At 47.0% G+C, this 13,571-nt stretch overlaps 1 protein-coding gene across 1 annotated transcript in view; it reads right to left on the reverse strand.

Annotated features, from left to right (window-relative positions):
- Window positions 1-4,263: 4,263 nt before the first annotated feature.
- Window positions 4,264-13,571, reverse strand: part of LOC150060259 (two pore channel protein 2-like) — a 49,155-nt gene continuing 39,847 nt past the window's right edge. The window contains exons 11-19 of the mRNA XM_090336098.1: window positions 13,224-13,409; window positions 11,474-11,538; window positions 10,134-10,221; window positions 8,944-9,013; window positions 7,432-7,651; window positions 7,197-7,287; window positions 6,372-6,485; window positions 6,036-6,160; window positions 4,264-4,784 (exon numbers count right to left, since the gene is read on the reverse strand). Of these exons, the coding sequence (XP_090192224.1) occupies window positions 4,639-4,784; window positions 6,036-6,160; window positions 6,372-6,485; window positions 7,197-7,287; window positions 7,432-7,651; window positions 8,944-9,013; window positions 10,134-10,221; window positions 11,474-11,538; window positions 13,224-13,409 (1,105 nt within the window). The 3' untranslated portion in view covers window positions 4,264-4,638. The remainder of the gene's footprint in view (window positions 4,785-6,035; window positions 6,161-6,371; window positions 6,486-7,196; window positions 7,288-7,431; window positions 7,652-8,943; window positions 9,014-10,133; window positions 10,222-11,473; window positions 11,539-13,223; window positions 13,410-13,571) is intronic.

Raw genomic sequence — 13,571 nt, forward strand, 5'->3', positions numbered from 1 at the left:
ATGGTATTTCTGGGAGCAAATTGTTGGGTCAAATGAGTACATTTCAAGTCTTGAGTCAGTTTCTGCAACTGTGCATGGGTGGTCATATCGGCATCTAGAAAGCCTTCATTCCCACCTCACTGGCAGCATGAGGCAGGCTCTTTGACCCTTGTCAATTTGTCAGCTAAAAACTCACATTGTTAGCTGAGCGTGATGGCTCATGCCTACTCAAGAAGCTGAGATCTGAGGATCATGGTTCAAGCCCGGCATTAAAAACTCCATGAGACTCTTAATCACCAGGAAACCAGAAGTGGTGCTGTGGCTCAAGGGGTAGGGCAATATCCTTGAGTTGAAGAGCTTAGGGACAGTGCCTAGGCCCAGAGTTCGAGTCCCATGACCGACCCCTCTCCCCCAATAAAAAAAAAAAAAATCATCTGTAAGTGAAAAGACAAAGATCTAGTTTGGTTTTTTTAACTACTAGTTTTGATGTTTATGACTAATGTTTTTTGAGGGGGAAGTTGTTTGTTTTTGGTGGGGTTGGTTTTGTGTGTGTGTGTGCCAGTTCTGGTTACACACTCAGGCAGGTAAGATAGTCCAGGTTCAGACCTCATCGGGTGAATAAGTCTATATTCATGCTTAAATGTTTAAACAGCCAAGTTTTCATAAGCAAGGCCAGGGCCAGAGGCATAGCTCCGTGGTAGAGAACCTGCCTAGCACATACAAAACTCTTGAATTCAAACTCCAGTGCCACCAAGAAGAGCCACATCTATGGAATTCTTTTTTCTTTCTGAAAACAGGCTGTTTTCAAAGGAAACGAAGAAAATAAGGGTGCTGCATCATCACACACCAATTCACAGATGGCAGCTTTGCCGGGCTGCATTCTTAGAAGTAGACACCTCTAGCCGATTACATCTCCTGTGTCCACAGCATCCCATCTGCTATTACTGGATCATGGCATCCAGTTAAAAATGCTGGGCGAGGTGGTTCATGCCTGTAATCCTAGCTATTCAGGAGGCTGAGATCTGAGGTTCACGGTTCAAAGCCAGCCCAGACACTAAAGAATGTGAGACTCTTATTTCCGATTAGCCACTAAAAAACCAGGAAGTGGGGCTCAGGCTCAAGGGGTAGGGTGGTAGCCTTGAGCTGAAGAGCTCAGGGACAACACCCAGGCCCAGAGTTCAAGCCCCATGACCCACAGGAAAAAAAAAAAACGCAACAATAACTTGTTATATACATGATATACAATTGCGAGTGATCCATTTAGTTTCAGAAGAATAGAAATTGATTATTGGAAAAGAAGGTATCAGATTGAGTAGGAAAATGAAAGATGGAAAGTAGTAAAGTGTGTGTGCACACGCACGCACCACACCTTACATTCAGGGCCTCTGCTTGTAAACCATACCTCTAGTCTAGCATTTAACTGGTTAATTGGAGATGGAGTCTGTTAGACTTTTCTACCTAATGTCCACTAGGTCTCAGGTTTCTGAGTAGCCAGGATTACAGGCATGGGTATCAATGCCCAGCTAAGAGTAACTTCTGACTTATGTCACAATTTTATATAAATGACAATTCACTATGTAGTAACTAAACCACAGAAATGGCCAATATATATCATCTTCAATTTTGAGTTGCAGTTCCACACACAGGGTATAACAACTTTACAAACGTCTAAAAGAAGTAGAGAGGGCCGGGAGTTTGGCCTAGTGGTAGAGTGCTTGCCTAGCATGCACAAAGACCCGGCTTCGATTCCTCGGTACCACATACATAGAAAAAAGCCGGAAGTGGTGCTGAGGCTCAAGTGGTAGAATGCTAAGCCTTGAGAAAGTCCAAGGACAGTGCTCAGGCCCTGAGCCCAAGCCCAGGACTGGCAAAAAAAAAAAAAAAGAAGTAGAGATCTAGAAGAATGGCAGAATTCCTCAGCCACATCAGAGGCCCAGCCAGGCCCCAGTTCCTGACAGTCCTCTTAGCAGTGGGATGTTATTGCTGTGGATCCCACTGCTGGATGATATTTTAAAGTGAGAATTGCAACTTGAGATGAGGCAGGCACTGCTCATGCGCAGGCAATAGCATTACACCATCCTGTCTTCCCGCTGTCTTCACAGACTTGGGCAGGAGCCACAACTGTCCCAAATCTATGGGTGAGGAAATGGACCCAGGGAAGCTCCATAATGTGGCCAGTGAGGAAGTGGGGTGTGACACCAACAGGCTGCTTCTAGATTCTATGCCTGGAGGCATTTGGCTTGCTCTGGCTCTCGGAAGCCTGCCTCAATTGTCATCCTGACAAATGACACCTGGCTTGGCTCCCACTGCAATCAGAGACTTTGGTCATGGAAACAGACTCCTGCTGATTCTCCTGATGAAGGCAGGGCCTGTGACAAAGCACAAGAAGAGTAGTTGAAGACTCTGGAGACTTCAGAGAGCTGCAAAATCCATTCCTACCAAATCCACAGAGATAGAAGGTAGAATGGTGGTTGCCAGGATCCTGGACAGGGAATGAAGTTGTATGTGACAGTGTGAGTGTGTATCATTTAGGTGAGTGTATCCCAAAGACTCTAGTGTTGAAGGCTTAGCTACAGGCCTGTGAAGCTGTCACCAGATGCAGGTGAGGACTCTTCACTTAGGGTCCTTGACTTTGATCACAGAATAGGAATTTATGGACAAGCCATAATGGAAAATCAAGGAGGGAGGGAGGAAGAAAGGAAGGAAGAGAAGGAGGAAGGGAGAGAGGGAAGAAAAAAACGTTGCAGAACTTTATTAAGTAAGCAGGCAGGCAAGCAGACACTCAGAGGCATACTGTAATAGACTGCTCTCAAAGGGAGAGACACGGGTCTTAAGGCAGGGGGATCTGACTTAAAGTTATATGGATAGGTGGTTTTTGCTCTCAATTACTCTTGGTGGTGTTATACTTTCTAAGTCCCTGGCTCTTGTTTGACATTATTGTTGGTTATGTTTGGGGTCCACCCTTTAATTTGTGGGAAGGGAAGCATTTCTCTCAGGAAGGGATGCATCCTGCCACCAAATAGATGTTAGCTCTCGAGGTGAGGTATGCCTCTCTCAGGAAGGATTGCATTAGGCTGATCAGATGCTAATTCTTTTTTTTTTTTTTTTTTTGCCAGTCTTGGGTTTGGGCTCAGGGCCTGAGCACTGTCTTTGGACTTTCTCAAGGCTAGCACTCTATCACTTGAGCCTCAGCACCACTTCCAACTTTTTTCTACGTATGTGGTACTGAGGAATCGAACCCGGGTATTCGTGCATGCTAGGCAAGCACTCTACCACTAGGCCAACTCCCGGCCCAGATGCTAATTCTTGAGGTAAGGTTCTTCAACATGTTTCTAAGCTGCTTTCATCAGGCCCTATTTTCCTTCATTTCTCCTACCTCACTTTCCTCTAAAATGACTTTGGTCCCTTATGTTTAAGGGATGTAGATAGGTGAATATTTGCTTTAAGCTTAAGTTTTATGTTTTTTAATTCCTGGCAGCTGTTTAATATTACTCACTTTCCCTAGTCTATCCTGCCTCAATGCTATTGGGAGGGGTTGGTGGCTTTAGGAGGTAGACTCTAAAGGAAGGAAGTTAGGCCATTGGGCACATGGTCTTGAGGGGATATCGGGACCTTGGTTTCTGCCCCCATCTCTTGTTTCCATCGCAGGTGAGCAGCTTGTTCATCCATGCACGCCATCACACTGTGCTGATTTGTCACAAGCCAGAGAATCAGTGCCAAGTTAACATTGGGTCAAAATAAACTTTTTAATACGTTGTCTCGGGTATTTTGTTACAGTGACAGAAATCTGACTATAAGAGTAATATCACTATTGCACTCCAACTTCAAAATGACCAAGATGGTCAATTCCATGTTATCTGTGCTTCAACAAAAAATTTTCTCAGATAAATAAACCTCACTTAAGTTCTTAAAGGAGCATGTCACTAGTCTTAATTTGCAGCTAGGAAAAGTGTTCTTACAGAGTGACTTACTCAAAATTGTGCTGTAATGGTAACTACATTTTAAATTAAAGATGCTCTGAGAATGGGCCGGGAGTTTAGCCTAGTGGTAGAGTGCTTGCCTAGCATGCACAAAGACCCAGGTTTGATTCCTCGTTACCACATACATAGGAAAAAAGCTGGAACTGATGCTGAGGCTCAAATGGTTGAGCTCTTACCTTGAGAAAGTCCAAGGACAGTACTCAGGCTCTGAGCTCAAGCCCAGGACTGGCAAAAAAAAAAAAAAAAAGCTCTGTGACATTTATATTTTCACATTCATATTTTGAATAAGCACCACATTAAAAAACTACAAATTACTCATAGTTCATTTGTTTGACACAGTATTAGTTTAATGGAATAGCAAAAATTCATATAAAAATAAATGAAAAGCTTTTATATACCCACTGGAGAAAGGTCCCATTCAGATAAGGACAGATCAGGCACTGTTTTTGTATGTCTATTTTCTTGTATTTACTTTCATGATCAGACCCATGAGTGGCCCCAGGCAGGACACACTAAGGACAACTCCACACACCACTCGGCCAACCTCTCAGAACAAGTGAAGCCAATTCATCGGCTTATCCACATATCAAGCAAGCTGGCTGGGCAGCTCATCACCAGCTGGCGTATGGGAAAATGGATGTGGCTCAAGTTCCAGCTGTGAATCCCCGCAAGCCTCCCATCATGCACTGTTTTCAAAGTTAGGATTCCTGGGATATATGTCTCTGGGTGAGAAACTCAGAATCTCATTTAGGGATGGGCCTTCATCATCAGGAGCAATTTCAGACTCAAACATCCGCTGTAGCAAGGCATCCACAGTTCTGTACTCTAGGAGAAGGGAGAAAGACATGTAAAAGCTGCCTGGTAGCAAGACTCTCCTCAAAAGCATGGCCCTGGGTTGAAGACGAAACACCAAGAATTGGGATCGAATCCTGTCTGAGAAGAAGGCTACAATAACATGGAAGCATTACTCATCTGTGCCAATGAGATCATGTAGAATCTCCTGCCACTGACACCCAGGAGGCCAAGAAAGCCCTAATCACCATGGAAGGGAGGGAGAGAGAGAGGGAGAGAGGGAGGGAGGATAGCCAGTCTCTATGGCTGCATATCCACTCTCAGTCTCAGCTCATCTGAGTATCTGGGCCAAAGCCTTAGCTGAAATCAAGCTGGTTGGGGGGAGGGGGCATGAGAGGGGGAGGATTACTCAGCCAATCATTAAGTCGTTAAAGATTTGAGAAGGAGCTAGGCACCGGTGGCTCACACGGGTAATCCTTGCAACTCAGGAAGATCTGAGGATCATGGTTCAAAACCAGCCCAAGCTTGAAAGTCCATGACACGCTTAGCTCCAGTTAACCACCAGACAACCAGAAGGGACACTGCGGCTCAAAGTAGTAGAATGCTAGCCTTAACCTGAAAAGCTCAGGGACTGAACTCAGGCCCAGAGGTCAAGCCCCACGACAGACAAGACAAAAAAAAAAAAAAAATGACTGGAGAAGGTCCATTGTTGGACCCTCAAAGATCATTTCGAAACTGACTTGCAGGGTCAGGAGTGTGGCCTAGTGTTAGAGTGCATGAAGCCCTGGGTTCGATTCCTTGATACCACATACACAAAAAAAGCTGGAAGTGCTGCTGTGGCTCCAGTGGTAGAGTTCTAGCCTTGAGAAAGCCCAAGGACAGTACTCAGGCCCTGAGTTCAAGCTCTAGGACTAGCACAAGCCAAAAACCATGGAGCTGTGTGTCTGCAAGTACACAAATTGGGACCAAAATAGTCTCTGAGCTATGAAGGAACAGAGACTGAGGAAAGCAGAGGAGGAGCAGCACGGAGCAGAGCAGCCAGCCCTCTTGGGGAGTCCTGGTCTCTCAGCTGAGAAGCATCCAGTGTGGTGGCTGGGCGGGAGGGAGGAAAGGCTAAGACTCGAAGCACAGCACATTCAAGTCTTCACCACTGACCAATGGGAAGACACTGAAGGCCTGCATTGTCTCCATTCTGACTACATTCATATCTGCATCTCACTGGCTGCCAGGAGCAGGGAGATTGAAGAAAGGTCAGGGCTAGGGTGGCACTGAGTGGCAGCTTACTTTTTGACGCAATTCTGCAGTATAGTCCTTTCAAGGCCTGCCTTCTGCTGTCTCCATCGCCTCCACTGAGGCTGCAGTCATTGGCGTCCACACTGTTGGTGAGCGTTCCATCTGGCGTGTCATCTCTCCAAGGAGAAAGAGAGGCCATGATCAGGCAATCAGGGCGCTGGCCAGGGGCCCTCATCCCCCAGTCCCAAGTGCTCACGGTCTGGAGGCCTCCAGGGCACAAGCTACATCCTGAGAAGCCTGGAGCAGGCTGGATGCATGGGGCAGGGCCAGGTTAAACAGAGCTTCCTGAGCTGAAGGCTGAGTCATCAAGGGAAGCAGGCTACTCACTCTTGGATTCCCACTCCAAGCTCTTGAATCTTCTTCTCGATGGCCGTCTCTATCTCACTTTTCTCTAATGAATATGCCACAAAGAAGGCCTCCAAGATGAATGCTATGAAAATACTGAGACAATACACAGACAAGCCTTATTGTGACAAGGGGGAAACTCATACTGAGTAATCACCCCAAGAATGGAGACCTCTGGTTCTAAGATGGATCTGACTACTAGAACGCCTATGGGGAGAAAATCACAGTCATCACAGGACGCGAATCCAGATGGCACAGGAACCAAGCAGTTGGAGTCAAAAGTTATAGCTGAGGGATAAGATACCGCTGACCCTCGCAAATACTCAGCTCTAACACAGCAAAGGGAAGGACAGACCAGAACGAATGAAGAGAAATCTACCAGGGGTGCATTCTCATCTTATTGCAATCACCAGGACATTCTCAACCCAGAAGACAATCACAGGGCAAGATTCCATTGCTCCAAGATCCCCTGGGGGCCATTCTACCCATGGAAGCACTAATAACCAGAGCAGGAAACACTGACTCATCCCAGCAAATAGATGAACTTAGGCAGAGGCTGGACCACTAGGGGAATGATTGAGCTTGAGGGAAGGGAGGCCAGCCAGGATCTCAGATTCCCTTGGACTCTAACCATTTGCGAAGCTCTGGCATGTACTGCTTTGAAGAACACACATGGAAACAGAAGTGAGCCTCTCCTTCGTGTGGCTTTGTCTTTAGTAGATGGAACCAGGGAGAACAGAAGTATCCCCAGTTAGACATTCTGAAGAAGACAACCCCAAATATCCAAGATGGCGGAAAGACACTCACTTAACGATGAGAATGACGACCACAATGTGGAACAAGACGAAATACAGTTTGGCAGCCTGGTGAGTCACGAGGGCAAAGCCACTGGCCAGGAGTGGGAGGGCTAAGGATCCAGACCTCCAAGAAAAGCTCAAAGATACCAAGGCGCAATCATCCTCCTGGAAGGTTCTTTTGGCAAGCCCCACCCACCCAGTCAGCAGACAGCCCCCCAGTGGACACACCGCCCCAGAAAGGATATCATGCCACTGGTTGACCACCGTGAGCTCCATCAGCAAGATGAAAGAGGAGGCTAGATCATTGAAGTTGTTCCTGCAGTACCGGTCTTGGGCAAATGCTGAGCCCTTGAGGGCTGGGTTTCCACACACCAAGGCATCAGGAGTAGTGAAATTTGGGTCCAAGAATCGAACTTTGCCATGGAACACTTCCATTCCAATGACAGCAAACACATAGTAGACCACCTAGAATGGGAAGCATCTGGTCACCGGGGCTCCAAAAGCTGCAGAAGCACAAGGCAAGCAGCGTGCGGGAGAGGTACACACAGCAGCTCTACAAAGGGCTGCAGGTGTATTCCCAGGGTGGCAGCCATGCTCATCCAGTCTGCCAGAGAAGCCTGAGCAATTGTGGAAGGGCAGAAGGTATGGCCAGCTGGACAGATAATCACCTCGCCAGCCTCATTTACCAAGTCACTGGTGAACTGCTAGCCATTCCCCTACTTACTCCTCTAGAGAAAAAACAGTGATAAAGTTGGGTCTTTACCTTGTTCTTTATACCAAGATAAAACTCAGAGGTATCCAAGTGTGTAACATCAAAATATAAAGGCACAGGGCAGGGAAGAGGAGGGGAGAGGGGATGATGGAGCTGAAGTTAAAAGATCACCAAATCTTACTATATAATAAACTCAAAATTCATGTCAAAAAATAAAAAGCAAAAATAAAAAACAAAGTGATAGATAAGGGACAAAAAAACATTGCTCTTTATACAACTTATTGTCAGGCTAAAGATTCCTGCAAATCATAGCAGAAATAAAATAGTTCAGGTACCAGGATCCTAGCTACTCAGGAGACTGAAATCTGAGAATTGTGGTTCAAAGTCAGCCTGCAAAGACAGATCTCAAAAGAGAAATGTACACATTACCTGAATTGCGAGTTGTAAAATGGCAATCCCTCTGCACAACAATAATAATAAAATTATATTTGTTTAGTTAAAAGCTAGGCTGGAAATGTGGTTTGAGTGGTAGAGCATTAGTCAAGTCAAACAAGTGGGAACCCGGCTGGGAGTTTGGCCTAGTGGTTAAAGTGCTTGCCTAGCATGCATGAAGACCCGGGTTCGATTCCTTGGTACCACATTCATAGAAAAAAGCTGGAAGTGGTGCTGAGGCTCAAGTGGTAGAGCTCTAGCCTTGAGAAAGTCCAAGGAGAGGGTTCATGCCCTGAGCTCAAGCCCAGGACTGGCAAAAAAAAAAAAAAAAAAAAGAAACAAGTGCTTATGGACCAGGAGTATGGCTTAGTGGTAGAGTGCTTGCCTAGCATTCATGAAGCCCTTGGTTCGATTCCTCAGTACCACATAAACAGAAAAAGCCAAAAAGTGGTGCTGTAGCTCAGGTGGTAGCACGTTAGCTTTGAGAAAGCTCAAGGATAGTGCCCAGGCTCTGAGTTCAAGCCCCAGAACTGGCAAAAAAAAATGCCTTATGAGAGTTGCTAGAAATGAGTATCTCCTTTCCATGGAATAGCAAATGAGAGCAGGTACTTACAAACACAAGTCCTCCAAACGTCAGCATGGTGGGGCCAATGTTAATTAGCGTGGTCACTATCACCCGGAACCTAGGCAAAAACAAAATGATGACAGGAGGTGAAGGGGATTGTGGGAGGCAAAACTGACCCCTCACAAGCACTCGTGGCTCCACTGCCCCTCCCCAGTTCTCTCTCTGTCCTTTAAAATTACTAATAGTTCTGGCTTTCTTGGCTTTGTCACCCTCTAGGAATAAGGGAAGTTAACTAATTTTCTTCCATGCAAGGTGAGGCACGTTTGACAAAAGGGAGTTACAGAACTTTTCTCCTGCAAGCACAGGTGCGTGAGCACACTGAAAAGCTTTGAGGCTCTAGTTGCTTTCCTCTCCTCCCCTCCCCTTTTCCTCCTTAATCTAGCCTGATTAAGGCTGCCCTGGAGGTCTCTGTCTATAATGGAATACTTTCCAGACCAGCAGGCCTGAGGCAGGCCTTGAGGGGTATACATCAGTATACATCAGTATACCCCCCAGTTAAGAAGTAAGCCTGGGCCAAAAAAAAAAAAGATTAGCATGGGAGATCACAGCTGTAATGCCAGCTACAAGGTGGTTTGTTTCTGAAGCAGGTTCCAAGCAAAAAGCATGAGACCCTATCTGAAAAATAAAGCAAAAAAAAAAAAAAGAGCTGGGGTATGACTCAGCTAGTAAAGTACCTGCCTTGCAAGTACAAATCATAGCATACCCTCTTACCCCCCACCCCCTCTCCCCCCCCACCCCCCCACCAAAAAAAAAAAAGCAAAGTAAAGCTAGAGTTTATCCAGGCTTTTGAGTCACACTCTTTGGTTTGTGTCTTGGTTCCTCTCGGGGAAATGACAACCTCTCTGAGCCTCACCAATAAACTAGGCCTAAGAAAAATCCTTTCGTCAAGGGCTATTAACAAGGAAAGGGGTAGTGCCCTCAAGTTAAAGTAGCTGCCATGGGAACCCAGAACCCAGTCACTACAGTGACCACATGCCCCCCCCCCACCTCCAGCTGACCTTGGAGTGACCTTCACCCAGCCTCACTGGTTCCCTCCTTCCCCACTCCCCACCCCCCACTGCCCAGGGATGCTCAGGGATGCCCAGGTCCTCCAGGTGCTGGGTGGATGGCTGGTAGATTTGCAGTTGTGATTAGGGTTGCTTCCCACTGGGAAGCTGGAGAGCCAGCTTGGTGGGTACCTCTGAATGCTAACGATCACCCTCAAGAGACGCAGTATCCTCAATATTAGGATCATGTCCAGGATCTGCTGACTGTGGTATTTTCTTGCTGGAGAAGAAACAGTGCTTTACTATTGTAATTCTCACCCATGTGCCCACCGAGCCTCCAGATGCCCCTCCAGGTCAGTGACGTCAGAGGCTCTGTGGGGCCCTGGTGACCCAGGATTCATCCTGAGACACGCCTGCCAAACAACACTGGGTGACTGTGGAAGTGGAGCGCCCCTGCCCCTGCGCCCCACAGTGAAAGACCCATGGAGGAATTAGAGACTTCAGCTAGAAGAGAAGGCCAGAAGCTGCACTGTATTCAATAATCCCTCCCACCTGCTGGGGACAGGAAGGGGTGTGTATGTGGGGGGTATGTGTGGGCACAGTCTGAGGAGAGTAGAGAAGAGAGTGGTGGACAGGGAGAGTTTAGGGTTCTTTTCCTTCCTTCCTTCCTTTCTTCCTTCCTTCCTTCCTTCCTTCCTTCCTTCCTTCCTTCCTTTCTTCCTTCCTTCCTTCCTTCCCTCCCTCCTTCCTCTCTCTCTCCCTCCCTCCTTCTTTGCTTCCTTCCTTTCTGTCATACTGGGACTTGAATCCAGAGCCTGTGGACACTGTGTCTCCACCTTTTTTACTCAAAGCTAATACTCTAGGGCCGGGAGTTTGGCCTAGTGGTTAAAGTGCTTGCCTAGCATGCATGAAGACCCGGGTTCGATTCCTCGGTACCACATACATAGAAAAAAGTCGGAAGTGGTGCTGAGGCTCAAGTGGTAGAGCTCTAGCCTTCAGAAAGTCCAAGGACAGTGCTCAGGCCCTGAGCTCAAGCCCAGGACTGGCAAAAAAAAAAAAAAAAAAAAAAAAAAGCTAATACTCTATCACTTCAGCCACAGCCCCACCTCTGGCTTTTTGGTAGGTAGTTGGAGAAATGAGTCTCATGGGCTTTCCTGCTCCAGGCTGGCTTCAAACTGTGATCCTCAGACCTCAGTCTCCTGAGTAGCCAGGATTACAGATGTGAGCCACCAGCAGGCAAATGCAAGGGTCTTGCCATGGTTGGAACCCTGGAGGGAGGGAGGCCCAGGCTGCAAAGAGTAGATCGAGTCCTGAGACTGAGGTCCACATGCACATCTGTGCATGTGCACGCACATGCATGCGTTTTGCTCAGGATGGAACCCAGGAACCCATGCATGCTAGGAAGGTCCCCTCCATGGAGCTGTACTCCCAATCCTTTGGAATTTGTTCAATCAAACTCGCCCAAATGCTCAACAAAGAAGACTATGGGCCCCGCCCGGCAGGTGGTGGAGCTGAGGACTGCTGGCACTGACCTGAGTGAAGGGTGGCATTAGCCACCAAGGCCAGTAGGGCTGCAATAATGATCAGCGTGTCGAACCTAACAAAAAGAGCAGAGGTGGTAAGAGCAAAGGGAAATGCCTGCATCAGGCTAGGGGGATGACAGGCTCAGAACACCTTCGAATCCAGTTCCTTAATCAAAGCAGTGACCCAACGACCTTGGCTACTACAAAGACTCATACAAAGGAATTCTAGCAGTCAGCTCACTCACACCACTCTAGCTGTCTTCCACAATAAAAAATATAGACGTACGTGTTTATATATGTACACATACACGTATACATACGTGTCTATGTGTATATATGTATATGTCATATAGGTGTACATGTCTATATGTAAATATATCTATATATACATATATGTTCTGATACTAGGGCTTGAGGTTTCCTTCAGCTTTAGTCACATAGCTCTACCACTTGAGCCACACCTCCGGCTGTCATTTTGCTGGGTAATTGAAGTCCATAATACACTCTTCCTGAGTGCTAATTTTATGAAATTCATTGTCACTTTCAATTGAAGAAGTTCACTGTGCCCTGACTTTTCTCTCTGACAATGATGTAAAGAACCAGCAAACACTGAGCAATACTGACCAATCAGTTCCCTTTCAGCTACACTGTCTTCCTAGCAAGGTTCCTGTCTTAGAGCAGTGACCACCAAGATCCAACTCTGATGATCTGTCCCCTTCTTAAGTGGGGTCAGTAATGTGAATATTTGTGTCCCATAGGGCCTTATTCCCACAATGCACTAGCCACCGCAGTAGAAGATGCCCACAGGGAGACACCAGGCCGAGACAGGGAAAGGCCATGTCAACAGTGCCCAGGGTCCAGCTTCGCAGGCTAACCCCAGAGTGGATGGATGGAGCTGGGAGGCGCTGTCTCCTCACGGATCACACTCAAAGACAGTGTTATCAAGAAACATGTTTGGTCAGAACTCCTAAAATTCTTGTCATTGTGGTGCTAACTCTGGGTGGCCACTCTCAGAACTGAATCCAGTTGCAAGATAACCCAATTGTAATTTCAGAGTATTAACAACTGTTGGTGGTAAAGCTGAAACCTACACATTTGGTGTCACAAGTGTTGTTAGAAATGTCCTAAGAATCCCGATGGCATGGTGTAGGCCCTGTACAAGTAACACCAGGCCCTTTCGTTAGTACAATAAGTAGCCAGCCTCCACCCCTTTACCTTGAAATGGCCCTTCTCTGGGGCAGCTGACCTCCAGGCCTGGGAAGCTACAGACACCCCTTATCTGCCATTTGGACAGTATCCATAAATCCCAGCCAGCCCTGATAAAGCCCCTCAGTTCACCCTAGAGTCTCCACCTCCGCTCTGCCTTCTAAACCCTACAGGTTATATAGGTCACACCGGACAATAGCTGGTGCTTCTTCTCACATGTGCCTTTGTGAGGAGTCCGCTGGTCCCAACCCACCCCCCATTCAACTTCCTCCTTTGTTCCCTGGACCTGGGTGTCTGCATTTTATCTAACAAATCCTCTCTAACTCCACATTGTGGCCCAGTGTTCCAATTTTAGCTGCAGGCAGTCTGAACTGACATCATGACTAATGGCTTTCCTGAACCAGATGTCCCTTCCCTGGAGATCTCAGAATGTCATGTGTCAAAACTTAAGAGCTGGAGCATGTAGACCTTCAGCCACAAGCCTTGATGATGCCAGCAAGCCCCCCTGTACCCCCACAGAGAGCCCTCTCCTCCCCAGGACTCTCACACTTACCAGTTCCAAAACTGCTTCCTTCCGAAATAGGCCCTGGGCTCATACGTGTACAGCTTCAGGAGAATCTCAAACACATAGAGAGAAAGGAAGAGCCATTCTGTGTAGGAAATGATGGGGTTTTTCTCATCCAGAGCGATGAATATGGCATTGATTAAGATGATGACGTCATAAACCCAGATAAAAATCCTGGCACAAGAGGAAGAAAGAGATCTTGTCACCCCATTTCATTGAAAGGAAACTGAGTCTCACTGAGGTCAAGCTACTTCATTTCCGTGCAACACGGTAAATGTAGAATCTCCTCAAAATACACACACACACACACACACACACACACACACCCATGTGCAC

The sequence above is a fragment of the Megascapheus bottae genome, chromosome 7, assembly GCF_031878675.1.
Source record: "Megascapheus bottae isolate mThoBot1 chromosome 7, mThoBot2.hap1, whole genome shotgun sequence".
Lineage (NCBI taxonomy): Eukaryota > Metazoa > Chordata > Mammalia > Rodentia > Geomyidae > Megascapheus > Megascapheus bottae.